Here is a 20,318-nt window from a genome sequence, read left to right as displayed (position 1 = left end):
CTCAGGAAACTACCCACGTCCACCCAACTACGGCGGGACTCCCAGTGCCAACTACAGCAGCCCTGGGCCCAGCCCTGGCATGACCAACAGCCAGGGTATGAATGCCAGCAGCCCCATGCACGGCCAGGGTCCCGGGCAGCCTATGGGCCGCAGTCCTGGTGCGGGCAGCCGCCCCTACCCCAACATGGCCCCCAGCTCCCCCAGTATGCCCCAGCCAGCCGGCCCTGGGATGGGCCCTCCTTCACTGGGCAATGTCAACCGCAAGGCCCAGGAGGCAGCCGCCGCCGTCATGCAGGCCGCAGCTAACTCTGTACAGGGCAGGTGAGATAACATGTTGTTGTTTTAACCAGATGATGTGTGGTTTGTGTGTAATTGTGTGTGTGCATGTGTGTGTGTGTGCGTGCGAGCGAGCATGCGTGTGTGATCTGTGTGTGGTAGTGACATTGATAGAGAGAGAGAGAAGAGGAGAGGAATTGGGCAGAATGTGGAACACATTACTGCAATGCTCTTCTGAGAAGAGCCTATTTTTACCACCCCCTGAAATAGCATGCTAAAATTAGTGAGCATAAGGCGTCACTCACTTGTCACTACAGAGACTTTGGGCTTTATGGTCTTCAGACTAAATGTTTCAGTGCCTAGTTCTCTATGCTCAGACTGGGGAGCTATAGAGGAGCGTTGTGTGAGGAGCGTTGTGTGAGGAGCGTTGTGTGAGGAGCGTTGTGTGAGGAGCGTTGTGTGAGGAGAGTTGTGTGAGGAGCGTTGTGTGAGGAGCGTTGTGTGAGGAGCGTTGTGTGAGGAGCGTTGTGTGAGGGGCGTTGTGTGCCATGGAACTATTTGATTGATTTATTTGACCTTGAATGAAATGTATTCTTGTTTAAAGTACAGTAAGAACTGTATATAGTGCTACTATCTATTGATAAGCACAATCTACTATCTATTTGAAGCACAATCTCTCTGTTGAAGTTATGCATAGTCTCCTACAATGAAATGCTGGGTTAAAGGCTGAGTGGCAATAGATGACATGGGAAAGACAGTTGTACCAATGAACAAAGATGCACTATGTTACCTTGGAAAACACTTCACAAGATTTCAAGTGATCATAATGTGCCCTTCACATGTACAACACAACACCAAGCTACTTAGGAAACTCAAAAACACTTGGACAACAAGATTAAAAGCAGCATTATGAACAACCTTGACACATATCAAACAATGTAATGGGGATTATTATCTAGTGTGTTTGAACATTTATTGTGTGAGTGCTTCCCAGAGCAGAGCAGAGTTGTGAGGAGAGGAGAGGAGAGGAGAGGAGAGGAGAGGAGAGGAGAGGAGAGGAGAGGAGAGGAGAGGAGAGGAGAGGAGAGGAGAGGAGAGGAGAGGAGAGGAGAGGAGAGGAGAGGAGAGGAGAGGAGAGGAGAGGAGAGGAGCAGTGGGATTGTGTGTGGGCAGTAAACTCTGGGTGAACCTTGTCAGGGGAGCGTGCGTAAAAAACATGGACGCTACTTTTGAAAGGGTAGATTCTCTGTCAACCAATCAGCTAGTAGGAAGAAGAGAAGTGGTCATACTGAGCAGCTCGGGGCTTTGTTTAATGAAGCAATGCTTGTTGGGAGACGGGTGGAGACCGATCAGCAATACTTCTGCTGAAGTGGCCTTGTGGATGTTGATCTCTATCTTTGTACAGAACATCATTAATAGAACTGAGTGAGTTTTTAGAACATCATTAATAGAACTGAGTGAGTTTTTAATAGAACTGAGTGAGTTGTTAGAACATCATTAATAGAACTGAGTGAGTTTTCAGAACATCATTAATAGAACTGAGTGAGTTTTTAGAACATCATTAATAGAACTGAGTGAGTTTTCAGAACATCATTAATAGAACTGAGTGAGTTTTTAGAACATCATTAATAGAACTGAGTGAGTTTTTAGAACATCATTAATAGAACTGAGTGAGTTTTTAGAACATTAATAGAACTGAGTGAGTTTTTAGAACATCATTAATAGAACTGAGTGAGTTTTTAGAACATTAATAGAACTGAGTGAGTTTTTAGAACATCATTAATAGAACTGAGTGAGTTTTTAGAACATCATTAATAGAACTGAGTGAGTTTTCAGAACATCATTAATAGAACTGAGTGAGTTTTTAGAACATCATTAATAGAACTGAGTGAGTTTTTAGAACATCATTAATAGAACTGAGTGAGTTTTCAGAACATCATTAATAGAACTGAGTGAGTTTTTAGAACATCATTAATAGAACTGAGTGAGTTTTTAGAACATTAATAGAACTGAGTGAGTTTTTAGAACATCATTAATAGAACTGAGTGAGTTTTAGAACATCATTAATAGAACTGAGTGAGTTTTCAGAACATCATTAATAGAACTGAGTGAGTTTTTAGAACATCATTAATAGAACTGAGTGAGTTTTTAGAACATTAATAGAACTGAGTGAGTTTTTAGAACATCATTAATAGAACTGAGTGAGTTTTTAGAACATTAATAGAACTGAGTGAGTTTTTAGAACATCATTAATAGAACTGAGTGAGTTTTTAGAACATCATTAATAGAACTGAGTGAGTTTTCAGAACATCATTAATAGAACTGAGTGAGTTTTTAGAACATCATTAATAGAACTGAGTGAGTTTTTAGAACATCATTAATAGAACTGAGTGAGTTTTTAGAACATCATTAATAGAACTGAGTGAGTTTTTAGAACATCATTAATAGAACTGAGTGAGTTTTTAGAACATCATTAATAGAACTGAGTGAGTTTTTAGAACATCATTAATAGAACTGAGTGAGTTTTTAGAACATCATTAATAGAACTGAGTGAGTTTTTAGAACATCATTAATAGAACTGAGTGAGTTTTTAGAACATCATTAATAGAACTTTGTGAGTTTTTAGAACATCATTAATAGAACTGAGGGAGTTTTTAGAACATCATTAATAGAACTGAGTGAGTTTTTAGAACATTAATAGAACTGAGTGAGTTTTTAGAACATTAATAGAACTGAGTGAGTTTTTAGAACATCATTAATAGAACTGAGTGAGTTTTTAGAACATTAATAGAACTGAGTGAGTTTTCAGAACATGAATAGAACTGAGTGAGTTTTTAGAACATCATTAATATAACTGAGTGAGTTTTTAATAGAACTGAGTGAGTTTTTAGAACATTAATAGAACTGAGTGAGTTTTTAGAACATCATTAATAGAACTGAGTGAGTTTTTAGAACATTAATAGAACTGAGTGAGTTTTTAGAACATCATTAATAGAACTGAGTGAGTTTTTAGAACATTAATAGAACTGAGTGAGTTTTTAGAACATGAATAGAACTGAGTGAGTTTTTAGAACATCATTAATATAACTGAGTGAGTTTTTAATAGAACTGAGTGAGTTTTTAGAACATTAATAGAACTGAGTGAGTTTTTAGAACATCATTAATAGAACTGAGTGAGTTTTTAGAACATCATTAATAGAACTGAGTGAGTTTTCAGAACATCATTAATAGAACTGAGTGAGTTTTTAGAACATTAATAGAACTGAGTGAGTTTTTAGAACATCATTAATAGAACTGAGTGAGTTTTTAGAACATTAATAGAACTGAGTGAGTTTTTAGAACATCATTAATAGAACTGAGTGAGTTTTCAGAACATCATTAATAGAACTGAGTGAGTTTTTAGAACATCATTAATAGAACTGAGTGAGTTTTTAGAACATCATTAATAGAACTGAGTGAGTTTTTAGAACATCATTAATAGAACTGAGTGAGTTTTTAGAACATCATTAATAGAACTGAGTGAGTTTTTAGAACATCATTAATAGAACTGAGTGAGTTTTTAGAACATCATTAATAGAACTGAGTGAGTTTTTAGAACATCATTAATAGAACTGAGTGAGTTTTTAGAACATCATTAATAGAACTGAGTGAGTTTTTAGAACATCATTAATAGAACTTTGTGAGTTTTTAGAACATCATTAATAGAACTGAGTGAGTTTTTAGAACATCATTAATAGAACTGAGTGAGTTTTTAGAACATCATTAATAGAACTGAGTGAGTTTTTAGAACATTAATAGAACTGAGTGAGTTTTTAGAACATCATTAATATAACTGAGTGAGTTTTTAATAGAACTGAGTGAGTTTTTAGAACATTAATAGAACTGAGTGAGTTTTTAGAACATTAATAGAACTGAGTGAGTTTTTAGAACATCATTAATAGAACTGAGTGAGTTTTTAGAACATCATTAATAGAACTGAGTGAGTTTTTAGAACATTAATAGAACTGAGTGAGTTTTTAGAACATCATTAATATAACTGAGTGAGTTTTTAATAGAACTGAGTGAGTTTTTAGAACATCATTAATAGAACTTTGTGAGTTTTTAGAACATCATTAATAGAACTGAGTGAGTTTTTAGAACATCATTAATAGAACTGAGTGAGTTTTTAGAACATCATTAATAGAACTGAGTGAGTTTTTAGAACATTAATAGAACTGAGTGAGTTTTTAGAACATCATTAATATAACTGAGTGAGTTTTTAATAGAACTGAGTGAGTTTTTAGAACATTAATAGAACTGAGTGAGTTTTTAGAACATCATTAATAGAACTGAGTGAGTTTTTAGAACATCATTAATAGAACTGAGTGAGTTTTTAGAACATCATTAATAGAACTGAGTGAGTTTTTAGAACATCATTAATAGAACTGAGTGAGTTTTTAGAACATTAATAGAACTGAGTGAGTTTTTAGAACATCATTAATAGAACTGAGTGAGTTTTTAGAACATCATTAATAGAACTTTGTGAGTTTTTAGAACATCATTAATAGAACTTTGTGAGTTTTTAGAACATCATTAATAGAACTGAGTGAGTTTTTAGAACATTAATAGAACTGAGTGAGTTTTTAGAACATCATTAATAGAACTGAGTGAGTTTTTAGAACATTAATAGAACTGAGTGAGTTTTTAGAACATCATTAATAGAACTGAGTGAGTTTTTAGTCAGTCATTTGGAACACTGTTGACACCCCATCTTAAACTTTCCAAAAAGGGAACCGTTCAGAGAAAAAAGGGGATGGAAGACAAACACAGGAGGATGTTTAAAACATGGATAGGGGAAGGTGTGCCTGTGTGCATTTGTGGTGTGTGTGTGTGTGTGTGTGTGTGTCTGTACATGTCTGTGTGCAAGTAAAAAGTGAGGCACAGTAATAATTCTGTTTGTTGGCACTTTCCATCCAACTGTTGTTTCCCTGTACAGTAGACTATGTTAGGTCCTCAGTGAATCACACCTTTCCTGTACCCAGTCCCCTGCCCCCTCTCCCCGCTCCAGAGCGCCAGGCTACCCGTCATTATACTACGCACCAGTTACCTTCATTACGCCCAGCTGTGCTCATTGGACTCACCTGGACTCCCTCACTTTGTTGACTGCCCCTGCATATATGTCTGCTCCTCTGTGTTGTTCCCTGTAGTAGTATTGTTTGTTGTGTTTAAGTCCAGACGCTGTTCTTGTTCCGTTGCATGTCCGTCTATATTAAATGGTTCACTCCCTGTACCTGCTTCTCATCTCCTGCGTTGGGCGTCACAAAACTAATCTGGCCAATAATAGCATCACTGGCTAAAATTGAGAGATTTTACTGACTGCTAACTGCTAACCTGTGCTTAGCTTTATGTTTCTAACTATAGCATCTTGTACAATTGTCATGGCTCTCTGGACTCCTCCTATAAGAGCACAAGGCCAGACACAGATGCAGACACGGGAGGCAGATGGTTGAGTCTTTGATATTTATTATATTTCAAAAGGGTAGGCAAGAGAATGGTCGTGGACAGGCAAAAGGTCAAAACCAGTTCAGAGTCCAGGAAGTACAGTGTGGCAGGCAGGCTTGAGGTCAGGGCAGGCAGAATGGTCAGGCAGGCAGGTACAGAGTCCAGAAACAGACAAGGCTCAAAACCAGGAGGACTAGCAAAAGAGAATAGAAAAAGCATGCGCACGGGAAAAACATACTGTTTGACTTGAACAGACAAGACAAACTGGCACAGAGGGACAGGAAACACAGGGATAAATACACTGGGGAAAATAAGCCACACCTGGAGGGGGTGGAGACAAGCACAAGGACAGGTGAAACAGATCAGGGCGTGACACCTCCTGGAAATGTGGTGTTTCGAGAAAATCTGGAGGTGTCAACTCTCTTGACATTAAGTTTAGCTTGTTGAGAGACCACCACCACAGTGCTCCCTTCGTCACGTGGTGTGATATTATAGCACTAGACACAGGAATAGAGACCAAATCAAATCAAATGTTAGTTGTCACATGCGCTGAATACAACAGATATAGACCTTACTGTGAAATGCTTACTTACAAGCCCTTAACCAACAATGCAATTTTAAGAAAAATCTGAGTCAAGAAAAATATTTACTAAATAAACTAAAGTAAAAAACAAAAGAGCAACAATAAAATGACAATAACAGGCAATATACAGGGGGTACCGGTACCGAGTCAATGTGCAGGTGTACAGGTTAGTCGAGGTAATTGAGGTAACATGTACATGTAGGTAGGGGTAAAGTGACTATGCATAGATAACAGATAATAAACAGCCTGTAGCAGCAGTGTAAAAAAAGGGGGGGGGTCAATGCAAATAGTCCGGGTAGCCATTTGATTAGCTGTTCAGCAGTTTTATGGCTTGGGGGTAGAAGCTGTTAAGAAGCCTTTTGGACCTAGACTTGGCACTCCGGTACAGCTTGCCATGCAGTAGCAGAGAGAACAGTCTATGACTCGGGCGGCAATTTTTAGGGCCTTCCTCTGACACCGGCTGGTATAGAGGTCTTGGATGGCAGGAAGCTTCCGGTTTCAAATTAATGTCGATGTCGCTCATATGTAATATCACAAACAAACATAAAAATAGTTGCCACTTTATATGCTCTTCCTTTTGACAGTGAAATGAGAATCATCTTTATCCCCCATGTGTGTTGATAATGACAAACAAATCCTCCTCCATGTTGGATCTGCTAACATTCGCTTCTCTGTGGAGAGAGCGCCCACCGTGGTCGATGCATCATGGAGCCTGTTGACATTTGGAGAATCCTGTGTGTGTCTGCGTTGGTTGACACTGTGTGATTAATGGTGCAGATCAGGAGCGCTGCAGACAGACTATGTAAATGCTGAAGGAGCCATTAACAGACATCTTCACTGTCAATAAGAAGTGGCACAACATGATGCATACTGCTGGGGCAAATCACACAGCCTGTCAGTCTCCACTCTCATTCCACCAGACACCCAGACATAGGCCCACAGGGAGAGAGGGGGGAGGCAGGAGAGTGAGGGAGAGTGTGTATAAGGTAGTTGTTGTGAAACTGTTAGAGTACTTGTTAGATATTACTGCACGGTCGGAACTAGAAGCACAAGCATTTCGCTACACTCGCATTAACATTATCTGCTAACCATGTGTATGTGAACAATACAATGTGATTTGATTTGATAAGGAGACATTGTCTTTGTCCTCTTTCAGCACTGTTACCCCGTCTCTCTCCCAGCTCTACCTGTCTGTCTCGCCATCCTCTCTCTACACCTCCCTCTCTCCATCCTTTCCCTCTCTCTCTCGCTCTCTCTCTCTCATCACCCTTTCATCTAGACCCTCAGAATTGGCTCTTCCAGTTTCTGTCCTAGTTTCCATCATAGAGAATACATACTAATTAGACGCTTAGCATGCTGATTTTCATCTTCAGAAGCAGTTCTTTCGGGACAGGGAGAATGCAGTGTCAGTGAACCATGCTGTGAATACTAGATCCCCCTCCATAGAAGGTACTGTATGCAGACTCTCTGTGTGTCTCTCAGTCTGTCCCCAGATGTAGAGATGATCTGAGGGTGGCTGGGAATGCAATTAGTGCTGTCTGATTGAAACACAGAGGGAAGGAGTGTGTGTGTGTGTGTGTGTGTGTGTGTGTGTGTGTGTGTGTGTGTGTGTGTGTGTGTGTGTGTGTGTGTGTGTGTGTGTGTGTGTGTGTGTGTGTGTGTGTGTGTGTGTGTGTGTGTGAAAGGGCAGCTCTACTGGTCCTCCAGCTGACTTTGAAGAGGCAGAGAGCTGACAGCCCCTCGCTCTGCGGCTGCACGTGCGTGGTGTTGCCATGGAGAAAGGAGAAAGGAAGGCAGGGGGACGGTTTTAGGAGAATTATGGACCCTCCCACCACGTCCCCTTTTGTTTTTCTCTCTTTCTCAACCCTTGTTGTGTTTTGTCCTGAACAGCTGAGGAAGATTAAGGGGAAATGAATCTGAAACACTGGGTTTAGTGTTTACTCTTTTATAGTCCTGATTCTGATCTGAGAGCAGCATGGTGAATCATTTCAACCTGTTGTGGTCTGTGTGAAAACAATGGCCCTCAGACCACCTCCTCATGTGTCTGCCATGCCCTTGGCATGGCCTCACCATACCACCCACACAATCCACGAAAGGAAATAATCTGAAGATTAAGGGGAAATTGGATTTCATCTCCTCGCTGTCTGGAGATCATCTGTCATCTGGAGAAACGTACACCAAACAACCTGAACCATGTCCCTGGGATTGACTATTCCAGATTCATTACACAGAATGCCAAATGAGCAGAGCAAGGCCACTATGATATCCAATGGCTGGATGGTGATAAGTGTGATGGTGTTTTTCCCCAGTCCTCAGAGAGGCTCTCTTTAGGGCCTTGAATTATACATTATGTTCATATCACCCATGCTTGGTCTGATACTTAGAACAATAATATGTTTGTGTTTTACATTTTAGTCATTTAGCTGACACTCCTATCCAGAGTGATTTACAGTAGTGAGTGCATACATTTTCATACTTTTTTTTGTACTGGTCCTTGGTGGGAATTGAACGCACAACCCTAGCATTGCAAGGGTCATGCTCTACCACCTGAGCCACACAGAACCACACAGCTTGGACCTCGCAGCTTATACCACGTCTCAATGACTGTGTCAACTTGCTCTTGTCTTGTAAGTGTACCCAAGGAGTTGGGTTATCCTACGGTGAGGTTTTACATTGAGATAATACTATTGCATGGCTTATAGATGGACAAAAATGAGTACAGTCTTGAGTGAAGGAAGGTGTTGGGGTTTGGAGAACAGAAGTAGAGAATAACATCAGGAAGCTAGGTGTTGTCCTGGCTATGTCTGCTGAAGACAGAAATTGTTTTTTAAATGACTTTGGTAGCTGTTCCTGGAGCTACAGAAACACAGCTTGTAGAAAATAAGCACTTAGAGAAAGCAAGCTTCAAAAAAACTAAATCAAAGGAAATGGAAAAGGGGCAAAGAGAGAGAGAGAGAGCGAGAAAAGAGCACTTCAGGGTAAATCCTTGCCAAATAATTCATTTCTGACCTCCTTAGCAAGTAAATTTACTAAATAAATAAGAGCTGCTTGAATGTCAAGAATGCGTTTCTGCTGCCCCCAGCGTTGTGGCTCACAGGCAGCCTTGGCATCAGCACCAGCTCGGCTTTAATAAATGGCTTCTCTCTCTCTCTCCGTCGGAGCTGTTTGATGTAAGGGGGGGGGGGCTTTTCTCAGTATTTAATATGTTAAGGCTGTCCCTTCATTCGCTGTTTTATTTTAGATTATGTTTGGGTTTAGTCAGGCAGTCAGACAGGCAGACACTAGCTGAGCTGGCTGCTTGGAATGAAGCTGGGGCTGAGAGCTGAGGGCTGAGAGCTGAGGGCTGAGAGCTGAGGGCTGAGAGCTGAGAGGTGAGGGCTGAGAGCTGAGGGCTGAGAGGTGAGGGCTGAGAGGTGAGGGCTGAGAGGTGAGGGCTGAGAGGTGAGGGCTGAGGGCTGAGAGCTGAGGGCTGAGAGCTGAGGGCTGAGAGCTGATAGCTGAGGGCTGAGAGGGAGCTGCCTTGAGAGCAGATTGTGCCCATATATAATTCATATTGTTCATACCCTCCCACTGACTACACCAGGCAACCCCCCCCTTTCTCTCTCTCTCACCACAGTCTCTCTTTTTTTCTCTCTTTTTCTCTCACTCTCCCTTTCTCTCTCTCTCACCAGGCAGGGGTGTCAGAGAGTGGTGTGGCTGGGTATTAATAGGGGCTGGATGGTGGAGGTGGCAGTACCCCTCTTTTCTTCCTGCCACACTACATTCACTCACTTTTGTAGCAGTGAGTGTTTTTCTAGTGGACAGCCAGGAAGGGGACTTTGACACTGACACTGTAGTGCTGGTCTGGATCTGTCTGTGTGACTGCAGCTGGCTGTCTCGCACCTGGTAACCATGGCAGCCCTTGGCAATGGCCCTCTCTTTCTCTCTCCCCGGGCGTGCTCAGAGACAGGCCTCCTCGGATGTCCTTCACACATGTGGGCAGAATACTAAGGACAGGGAGCAGAGCTCCATGCAGGAGGACGAGGGGAGAAAGAGAGACAGACAGGGAGACAGGACTAGGGCTGGGACTGACTGCAGGGCTGCTCATTTAAATAGAACAGTGATTACTAATCTGTTTATCTGATTGAAAGCACATATTATTTTTCTCAGATTATTTCAGTGGCTCTAAATTAAACGCCTCATGAGAGCATTATTCATAATGTTTTGCGCTGGTAGTAATGCCCTAGTGCTTTCTGTCTGTTATTTCTGGGCTTCAACTAAATCCACATTTTATGGTTAGGGACAGGAGTTTTTCCTGACTTCATGGTACAACTTGCCGCCTCACAGATTCACTTGAAAGCAGTGTCAACTCAGCAGGAACTTTTTGAGAAGCAGATAAACAAAACATCTGGGCTGTTTATCACTGTGTTCTCCCGAGCTTCAGCGACACTGCACAACAAGCTGAGAGAGAGAGAAAGAGAGAGAGCTAGAGAGAGAGGGTGCTGCTGGGTTTGATGCTTCTCTGTGAGAGGAGCTCAGTTTCCCCTCAACCGTCTCCTAGCACACGCTACAATGACTACTGGATGCTACAGTACAGCTTGCGCTGTGAGCTGGAACCCCCCACCCCCTTACTGTCTCACCAGGGACACTCTTACAGTACTCTCTTTTTACTATCTTTTCCTCTCTCTGCTCTCTCACGCTGTTTTCTCTCCCTCTTGGTGGTGTTCTCTCTTTTATCTCTCCCTCCCTCCCTCCCTCCCTCCCTCCCTCCCTCCCTCCCTCCCTCCCTCCCTCCCTCCCTCCCTCCCTCCCTCCCTCCCTCCCCATTCTCTGCAGCAACAGGGTGTTTCTCCTCAGCAAAGGTGCCCGAGAGCAAGATAAATGCGCTGCGCCTTTTTTGATAGCAGCACATGCATACATTAAGTGTGATTAAACGGCCTGCGTTCCCTCCATCAAGTGTTTCCTAATGGCCTTTTTTATGACATGATTTAGTAATAATGGACTAGCGCCACAGTCAACCTCCACTTTGTTGTTGATGTTTTTTATTACAGTATCCACATGAGAGCTGGGGCTGGTGTTTTTCTGTAAGGGCCGATGTAGGATTTAGATGCAGTATAGAGAAATAGCACTTTCCGGAACAGAAAATATCTACTCAGACACGCCATGGTAATGGTAATGACTCAATGATAACCTATCAATTACTTATTTGTTTCTTCTGGATTTATTAAAACTATCAACACTATGCACCATGTGGTAACATGTTAGCTACAAATTGGGTTGCATTCCTTGAAGTAAGTAACAGAAAATACCCAATGATGCCACATCATTTCCTTGTAAATACCAGGCAAATCCCATAAAAGTCCCGTAAAATAAAGTGCTGCCAAGAAACGGTCCATAACAGGCAGGATGTGATTGATGTGAGTGTATGTTGTTGTCTGTGAGCCATGGTTTTCCTTGTGATTACAGGCCCATAGAGGGATTACATACAGTATGTATCATCACACATGCTCTAGGACTAATTGCATCTGTGAGATTAGATTACTGAGAGGTTTACCAAACCCAGTCCTCCCTCTGCCGGGTTAGTCACTGTCTCACATCAAATACATTGTGCTATTGTTGTCCTCCCCTGCTTGGGGAAGTTCAGTTCTTTTGACTGACTGACACAAATCCAGATTAGGAGTTTTTTTTCTAATTGTCCGCATGATCACAGTGTTTAGAGTTACACTAATATAAATATCTTATTTTATTAAGACAATGTTTCAACCATCAGGTCTCCATATTCAACAGAAAGGCAGGGGTTTTACTTTGACCTTATGTCCGTGTGGTATTTTAACACAAAGCTGTCCCCACTACTACTACTACTTCTACTGTCAACCCATGTCCCTTAAATACCCTTAGTCTTCTCTACTGTCAAGGAAATTATCCACCACAGATGAGGGGATGTTCTGTGCTCCTACCTCTCTCCTTTCTCTCATTATTCAGGAGATTATTTGGACCAGCAGCAAGTAGAGTTTGTCCAACTGCTATACGTCCTGGTGCGCTGTCTTTTGAGTTGGTACAGGGTTGCTACAGAGCTAGCCTGGTACAGGGTACAGGGTACAGGGTATGGAGCAGTGGCGGACGGTGGCCATGGGTGTCCGTCTGCTGTTGGTTGTGGTTCAGCAGGTTTCTGATAAGCCCTCTGATGTCCTCCCAACACGCCGTGATGCGACGCGGCAAGGAGAAAGCACGGGATTGATTTCAGCCGTTGCCATGGCAACAAATAACATGATCCTCTCCAGAAGCACACCTTAATTAGTTAAATTATTACTTTGGGTGGAGAGGAGAGAGAGAGAGAGGAGAGGATTGATGAGAAGAGGAGGGGTGAGGGATTTGCAAGGGAGTAGAGGAAGGATGGGAGGATGAAACGGCTTTCTATTCTGCTCTTGATCACACACTTGCTTTTAAAGAGAGATTTTGTCTTTTTTTCAAGGAAATGTGCCTCTACATTTTCAGGATGATGGTTTATACAGTACCGAAACGTATAAGCATATCCTCTGACTGGCATGGCCTTATAGGCTTGCAATAGATGCAGAAAGTCTAATCTATTACAGAGTCTTTTCTACTACTCTGTCAAAAGCCAACTCATTTCTCTCCACACCAAGTATCCAGGTCCGGTCTTTCCTCTTTAACCAGACCCTTGTCTCTGTGTGTCCCAGACAGGGCAGCTACCCAGGCCCTGGCATGAACCTGATGGGAACAGCAGGATCTGGAGCCCCCTACAACCAGTCACCAGGCAACAACGCAGGCATGGGTACACCACAGGGTCCGCCCTACAACATGCCACCCTCAGGTAAGACCTGGATAGACCAACAAGGTATCCCACAGCAACCAGTAGTGAACAGTCTAAAAGGGGTGCGATTTAACTTTACTCTTTTATAGTCTTCAGTTTGACAGACTTCTAACAGCAGTGTTCATACTAGTCAGTGTCTATACTACAACAAACTAATCTGTTGTGGCGTTTTTAATAATCTAAGTAATAACAGAAGGTTAGGAGAGATGCCAGAGCTCTGCTCACTTTAAAGCTATCAAAATCAATCAAGCATTTTATCTCTAGTAATGTTATGCCAGTTGGCCAAGGCGCTCCAGATTAGTGTTTTAGGAAATGGCTCAAACAGCAACAGAACTAATCCAATGCCAGAACCTGTGTTTGTGATGTTGTTGTTCTTTGAAGAGAGTGACAGAGAGAGAGAGAGAGAGAGAGAGAGAGAGAGATCGAGCGAGACCGACTGACCAAAGGAGAGGGATGGACAGAGAGAGAGAGACTGAAAGATAGCGAGACAAAGAGAGAGTGACTGTTCTGAAGCTGGTTAATTTCCTGCAGGCAGTTCTGTTCTGTTAATTCTCTTGTTCAGTTGACCCTCCTGAGAACAGATTAATGCAGTGCGCCCCTCTTCCCTGCCCTTCACCCCGCTGCGTTGTGCTAAACGCACCTCAGAGAATGCAAGTCTCTAAATGAAAAGAGCTTTCTGCGCGGCCTTACAAAACTAAATATCAGCCTGCATGACATTTGGAAGACATCAAATGAACTGCAGTGCCAAGGTTCTTGAAAACTCATCTCTGTTGCCCCTGGGGTTGCTAAAAAAAAGCTATTCGTTTCACATAGTGCTGAGCACCGAGCTGAAAAGTAAAATAAAGGGACGAACCTTGGGACTCTTTGCATGCAGGGACACTTTCTAATCAATAGGAAAATATGCATTCAGTCCACACTCGAAAAGTATGTAGGGATGGGCGTTGGACGTTTTTTTGACTGTTCGAGTACTCGCCTGAAAATCAAATCTATTTTTTTAACACAATAATGACAAAGCAAAAACAGGTTTTTAGACATTTTTGCAAATGTATTAAAAATAAAAAACGTAAATATTATATAAGTATTCAGTATTCAGACCCTTTACTTAGTACTTTGTTGAAGCACCCTTGGCAGTGATTACAGCCTTGAGTCTTCTTGGATATGACGCTATAAGCTTGGCACACCTGTATTTGGGGAGTTTCTCCCATTCTTCTCTGCAGATGCTCTCAAGCTCTGTCAGGTTGGATGAGGAACGTTGTTGCACAGCTATTTTCAGGTCTCACCAGAGATGTTAGATCGGGTTCAAGTCCGGGCTCTGGCTGGGCCACTCAAGGACATTCAGAGACTTGTTCCAAAGCCACTCCTGCGTTGTCTTAGCTGTGTGCTTAGGGTCATTGTCCTGTTGGAAGGTGAACCTTCGCCCCAGACTGAGGTCCTGTGTGCTCTGGAGCAGGTTTTTATCAAGGATCTCTCTGTACTTTGCTCCGTTCATCTTTCCCTCGATCCTGACTAGTCTCCCAGTTCCTGCCGTTGAAAAACCATGCTTCACCGTAGGGATGGTGCCAGGTTTCTTCCAGACGTGATGCTTGGCATTCAGGCCAAAGAGTTCAATCTTGGTTTAATCAGACCAGAGAATCTTGTTCATCGTGGTCTGAGAGTGCTTTAGGTGCCTTTAGTAAAACTCCAAGCGGGCTGTCATGTGCCTTTTACTGAGGAGTGGATTCCATCTGGCCACTCTAACATAAAGGCCTGGTTGGTGGAGTGCTGCAGATATGGTTGTCCTTCTGGAAGGTTATCCCATCTCCACAGAGGAACTCTGGAGCTCTGTCAGAGTGACCATCGGGTTCTTGGTCATCTCCCTGACCTCACCTCACCTTCTTCCATTTAAGAACGATGGAGGCCACTGTATTCTTGGGGACCTTCAATGCTGCAGAAATGTTTTGGTAACCTTACACAGATCTCTGCCTCGACTCAATCCTGTCTCGGAGCTCTACAGACAATTCCTTCAACATCATGGCTTGGTTTTTGCTCTGACATGCACTGTCAACTGTGGAACCTTATATAGACAGGTGTGTGCCTTTCCAAATCATGGCCAATCAATTGAATTCACCACAGGTTACCAGTGCGAAGTGCCTGGAACAGTTATCATATTTGTCACATGCACCGAATACAACAGTTGTAGACTTGACTGTGAAATGCTTACGAGCCCTTTCCCAACAATGCAGAGTTAAAAAGTAAGAAAACAATTATAATAAATAGCAAATAAAAAAGGAAATAGTAACACAATAAAATAACAATACAAGCTAGTTAATTCTGTCCCCGAGGGCCCTCACAGTGTTCTATAGGAGCACCATCGAGTGTATACTGTTGGGCTGCATCTCAGCCTGGTACGGCAACTCCACCGCCGTGGCGAAAATCAAACACTGCATTCCACAGTAAGAACCTTATACCAATATTCAAGCGTGGTGATGGTAGTGTGATGGGTTGGGAATGCTTTGTTGCCTTAGAACCTGGACAACTTGCATGAATAGAAGGAACCATGAATTCTGCTCTGTATCAGAGAATTCTACAGAAGAATGTCAGTGAAGACATTTGCCAGATAACAGCCTGTTAACCTGTTCAAAAGTCTTACTCACATCGGCTACGGAGAGCGTGATCACACAGTCATCCGGAACAGCAGGTGCTCTCATGTAAGGTTAAGTTTTGCTTTCCTCGAAGTGAGCATAGAAGGTATTTATCTCATCTGGTAGGCTTGCGTCACTGGACAGCTCACGGCTGGGTTTCCCTTTGTAATCTATGATAGTTTGCAAGCCCTGCCACATCCAATGAGCACCAGAGCCAGTGTAGTAGTATTTGATCTTGGTCCTGTATTGAAGCTTTGCCTGTTTGATGGTTCATTGGAGGGCATAGTGGGATGTGTTTCAAGCGTTCGGAGTGGTGCAGCCGTCTAAGGCACTGCATCTCAGTGCTAGAGGTGTCACTACAGACACCCTGGTTTGAATCCAGGCTGTATCACATCTGGCCATGATTGGGAGTCCCATAGGGCGACGCACAATTGTCCCAGCATTGTCCGGGTTTGGCCGGTGTAGGCCATCATTGTAAATAATAATTTGTTCTTAATAACTGACTTGCCTAATTAAGTAAAGGTAAAATAAATAGTGTCCCACTCCTTGAAAGTGGAAGCTCTAGCCTTTAGCTCAGTGCGAGTCTTGCCTGTAATCCATGGCTTCTGGTTGGGATATGTACATACGTACGGTCACTGTGGGTACGACGTTGTTGATGCACTTATTAATGAAGCCTGTGACTGATGTGGTAAATTCCTCAGTGCCATGGGATGAATCTCAGAACATATCCCAGTCTGTACTAGTGAAACAGTCCTGTAGCATCTGCTTCATCGGACCACTTCCGTGTTGAGCGTGTCACTGGTACTTCCTGTTAGAGTTTTTACTTGTGAGCAGGAATAGAATTATAGTCAGATTTGAAAAAAACTTGAGAGCTTTGTATGCTTCTCTGTGTGTGGAGTAAAGGTGATGTAAAGTTTTTTTGCCTGTAGTTGCGCAGGTGAAATGCTGGTAGAAATAAGGTAAAACAGATTTCAGTTTTCCTGCATTATAATCATCGGCCACTAGGAGTGCCACCTCTGGATGAGCATTTTCTTGTTTGCTTATGGCCCTATACAGTTCGCTGAGTGCGGTCTTAGTGCCCGCACTGGTTTGTGGTGGTAAATAGACAGCTACAAAAAATGTCGATCAAAACTCTCTTGGTAAATAGTATGGTCTACAGCTTATCATGAGGTATTCTTACTCAAGTGAGCAGAACTTCGAGACTTCCTTAATATTAGAAATTGCACACCAGCTGTTGTTAACAAAGGAACAAACACCCCCTCCCCTGAGTTTCTCAGATCCCGCTGTTCTGTCCTGCCGATGTATAGAAAAACCAGCTAGATTTACATTTTCCATGTCCTTGTTCAGCCACAACTTGGGGAAACATAGGATATTACAATTCTTCAGATCACGTTGATAGGATAGTCTCAAATAGAGCTCGTCCAGTATTCTCCACTGATTGCAAGTTAGCCAACAGAACGGAGGGCAGAGGCAGTTTATCCATTGTCCGATGTAGTCTTGTCAGGTATCCCGCACACTGGCCTCTATAGCGCCTCTTTTTCCGAGTGTCTTGGATTTGGGCCTCATCCGTGACAATCAATATGTCCTTCACCTCCAACTCTTTGAAGTCCTTATCCATATTGAGGTTAGTGATAGCTGTTCTGATGTCCAGAAGCTCTTTTCGGTCATAGGAAACAATGGCGGAAACATTATGTACAAAATAAGAAAAATATATTATGATAAGCACAAAAAAAACACTAAATAGCAAAATTGGTCAGGAGCCTGTAAAGCAGCTGCTATTCCCTCAAGCGCCATTTTGGAGGGGATAGCAGATGATCACTCTTGATTTATTCTCCCAGGGGGCTCCGAGTGGCGCAGCGGCCTGAGGCACTGCATCTCAATGCAAGAGGCATCACTACAGTCCCACGTTCGAATCCAGGCTGAATCACATCGGGCTGTGATTGGGAGTCCCATAGGGTGGTGCACAATTGGCCCAGCGTCGTCCGGGTTTGGCCGGGGTAGGCCATCATTGTAAATAACAATTTGTTCTTAACTGACTTGCCTAGTTAAACAAAAGTTAAATAAAAATTTGAAACAGGGCTCAAACTAATGTTTTTGCATCTTGTCAGTGTGGAACCTGTCTATGTTTAGGGGGTTGTAGTCAGGGCTAACCAGTTGTAAATGGCTCTAGTAGTTCACAAAGCTTAAGCAGAAAATAGGTCGGGACGCAATTATTCCAAAACTGTAGCTCGTTGTTGGAACACATATTTTCTTACTTCAATTAACTAGTCCATTTTGAATTTGTGATAAAACTGTCATCATTTGGCAAGGAATGTAGCTTCTGTATCCCATCAGTTAGGCATGTTTTTATTGACATTTATTTCTGTAGGCCTAATGGGAGTTTGTGTGCACACTCAGCATTCGTGTGTGGAGGGAGCGGTCGGAATGCAATTGAGTGAATGAGACAAGGAGGGGAAAGGGAATTTATGGAGAAGAACGGTGTGATTCTTGGCTTGGTTTCTTTTTTGTTGTGCCCTGCAAATGCACATGTACAAATGGAACACTAGAGTCAAAGCGAATTAACGTTGTCTTCAAGACAAAATGTAGCTTGTCTGTTCGGGCAGCCACAAAGCACATTCCACCAAATAGTTCGATTTTTTTAAATTCTGGTTAAAGATCGAGCTTTGACGTCCATTTCAGTACTTTAGTACTTGATTACTCATGCCCATCACTAAGAAGTAGTCTTCAAGATCTTATTCGTTTTTACCAAGAAAACTTTTGAAATAATTAATTTAAGAAATCAAAAAATTATGTGTTGCACAAAAACATTAGCTATCTAGTCAGCAATGCTGAGAGAATGCAATGGTATTTCATTGGAAAGTTAATTTCTTTCTTAAGCAATGCCTTATTCATTTAAAAAATATATTTTGCCTTCATTCCTTTTGAGAAGAATCCCTGAATACCTTTCTCCATTATCCAGGACTGTGCGTTGGCTTGAGAACAGCTAAGTCTATGGCTCTGTGTGTGCCTATTACAGAGACAAGATGTAGTGAAATGGCTACAATGACAAAAACTGATACCCCCCATTAACTCCTTATATACACTGAGTGTACAAAACATTAAGAACACCTGCTCTTTCCACGACATAGACTGACCAGGATAATCCAGGTGAAACTATGATCCCTTATTGATGTCACTTCAATCAGTGTAGATGAAGGGGAGGAGACAGGTTAAAAATAATCATTTTTAATCCTTGAAACAATTGAGAAATAGATTGTGTATGTGTGCCATTCAGAGGGTGAATGGGCAAGACAAAATATTTAAGTGCTTTTGAACGGGGTGTGGTGGTTGGTGCCAGGCGCACTGGTTTGTGTCAAGAACTGTAACGCTGCTGGGTTTTTCACGCTCAACAGTTTCGTGTGTATCAAGAATGGTCCACTACCCAAACGACATCCAACAACTGTGGGAAGCATTGGAGTCAACATGGGCCAGCATCCCTGTGGAACACTTTCCACACTTTGTAGAGTCCATGTCCAGACCAATTGAGGCTGTTCTGAGGGCAAAAGGGGGTGCAACTCAATATTAGGAAGGTGTTCTTAATGTTTTGTTCACTCAGTATATATGCTATGTAAAGATTGCTCCTTTTACACTAGACATTCATATGCACTCATACTGTATGTTTCACTCAAAGGTTGAGCAGGTGGATTCATGATGCACCAATGTCAGAGTAGGGTAGTGCAGAGTAGTGTAGGGTAGAGTAGAGTAGAGTATATTAGGGTAGGGTAGAGTAGAGTAGAGTAGAGTGGGGTAGAGCAGAGTAGAGTAGAGTAGAGTAGAGTAGAGTAGAGTAGAGTAGAGTAGAGTAGAGTAGAGTAGAGTGGAGTGGAGTCTTTATTATCCACAGGGGGAAATTCATTCACATGCACCAATGCCTTTTCTAATGTGTAAATTGTTTGTAATTGTGTAGGGTAGAGTAGGGTAGAGAGTAGGGTAGGGTAGGGTAGGGTTGAGAAGAGTAGAGTAGCGTAGGGTAGGGTAAAGTAGAGTAGAGTAGGGTAGAGTAGGGTAGAGTAGGGTAGTGTAGAGTAGAGTAGAGTAGGGTAGGGTAGAGTAGGGATAGGGTAGGGTGGGGTAGGATAGGGTTGAGTAGGGTAGGGTGGAGTAGGGTGGGGTAGGGTAGAGTAGAGTAGGGTAGAGTAGAGTAGGGTAGAGTAGGGTAGAGTAGAGTAGAGTAGGGTAGAGTAGTGTAGTGTAGAGTAGGGTAGGGAGGGGTAGGGTTGAGTAGGGTAGAGTAGAGTAGAGTAGGGTAGAGTAGGGTAGTGTAGAGTAGAGTAGAGTAGGGTAGGGTAGAGTAGAGTAGGGTAGGGTGGGGTAGGATAGGGTTGAGTAGGGTAGGGTAGGGTAGAGTAGAGTAGGGTAGAGTAGAGTAGGGTAGAGTAGAGTAGAGTAGGGTAGAGTAGTGTAGTGTAGAGTAGGGTAGGGAGGGGTAGGGTTGAGTAGGGTAGAGTAGAGTAGAGTAGAGTAGAGTAGAGTAGAGTAGGGTAGGGTAGAGTAGGGTCGAGTGGGG

At 42.6% G+C, this 20,318-nt stretch overlaps 1 protein-coding gene across 1 annotated transcript in view; it reads left to right on the top strand.

The window, feature by feature from the left end:
* The window catches only part of LOC106575065 (AT-rich interactive domain-containing protein 1B), a 196,546-nt gene that overhangs the window by 151,949 nt on the left and 24,279 nt on the right, over positions 1-20,318 (top strand). Inside the window, exons 5-6 of the mRNA XM_082971199.1 lie at positions 6-321; positions 13,018-13,151. Of these exons, the coding sequence (XP_082827325.1) occupies positions 6-321; positions 13,018-13,151 (450 nt within the window). The remainder of the gene's footprint in view (positions 1-5; positions 322-13,017; positions 13,152-20,318) is intronic.

The sequence above is a fragment of the Salmo salar genome, chromosome 01 (genome assembly GCF_965601325.2).
Source record: "Salmo salar chromosome 01, fSalSal1, whole genome shotgun sequence".
NCBI classification, from domain to species: Eukaryota; Metazoa; Chordata; class Actinopteri; order Salmoniformes; family Salmonidae; genus Salmo; species Salmo salar.
This window is presented reverse-complemented; position numbering and strand designations above follow the sequence as displayed.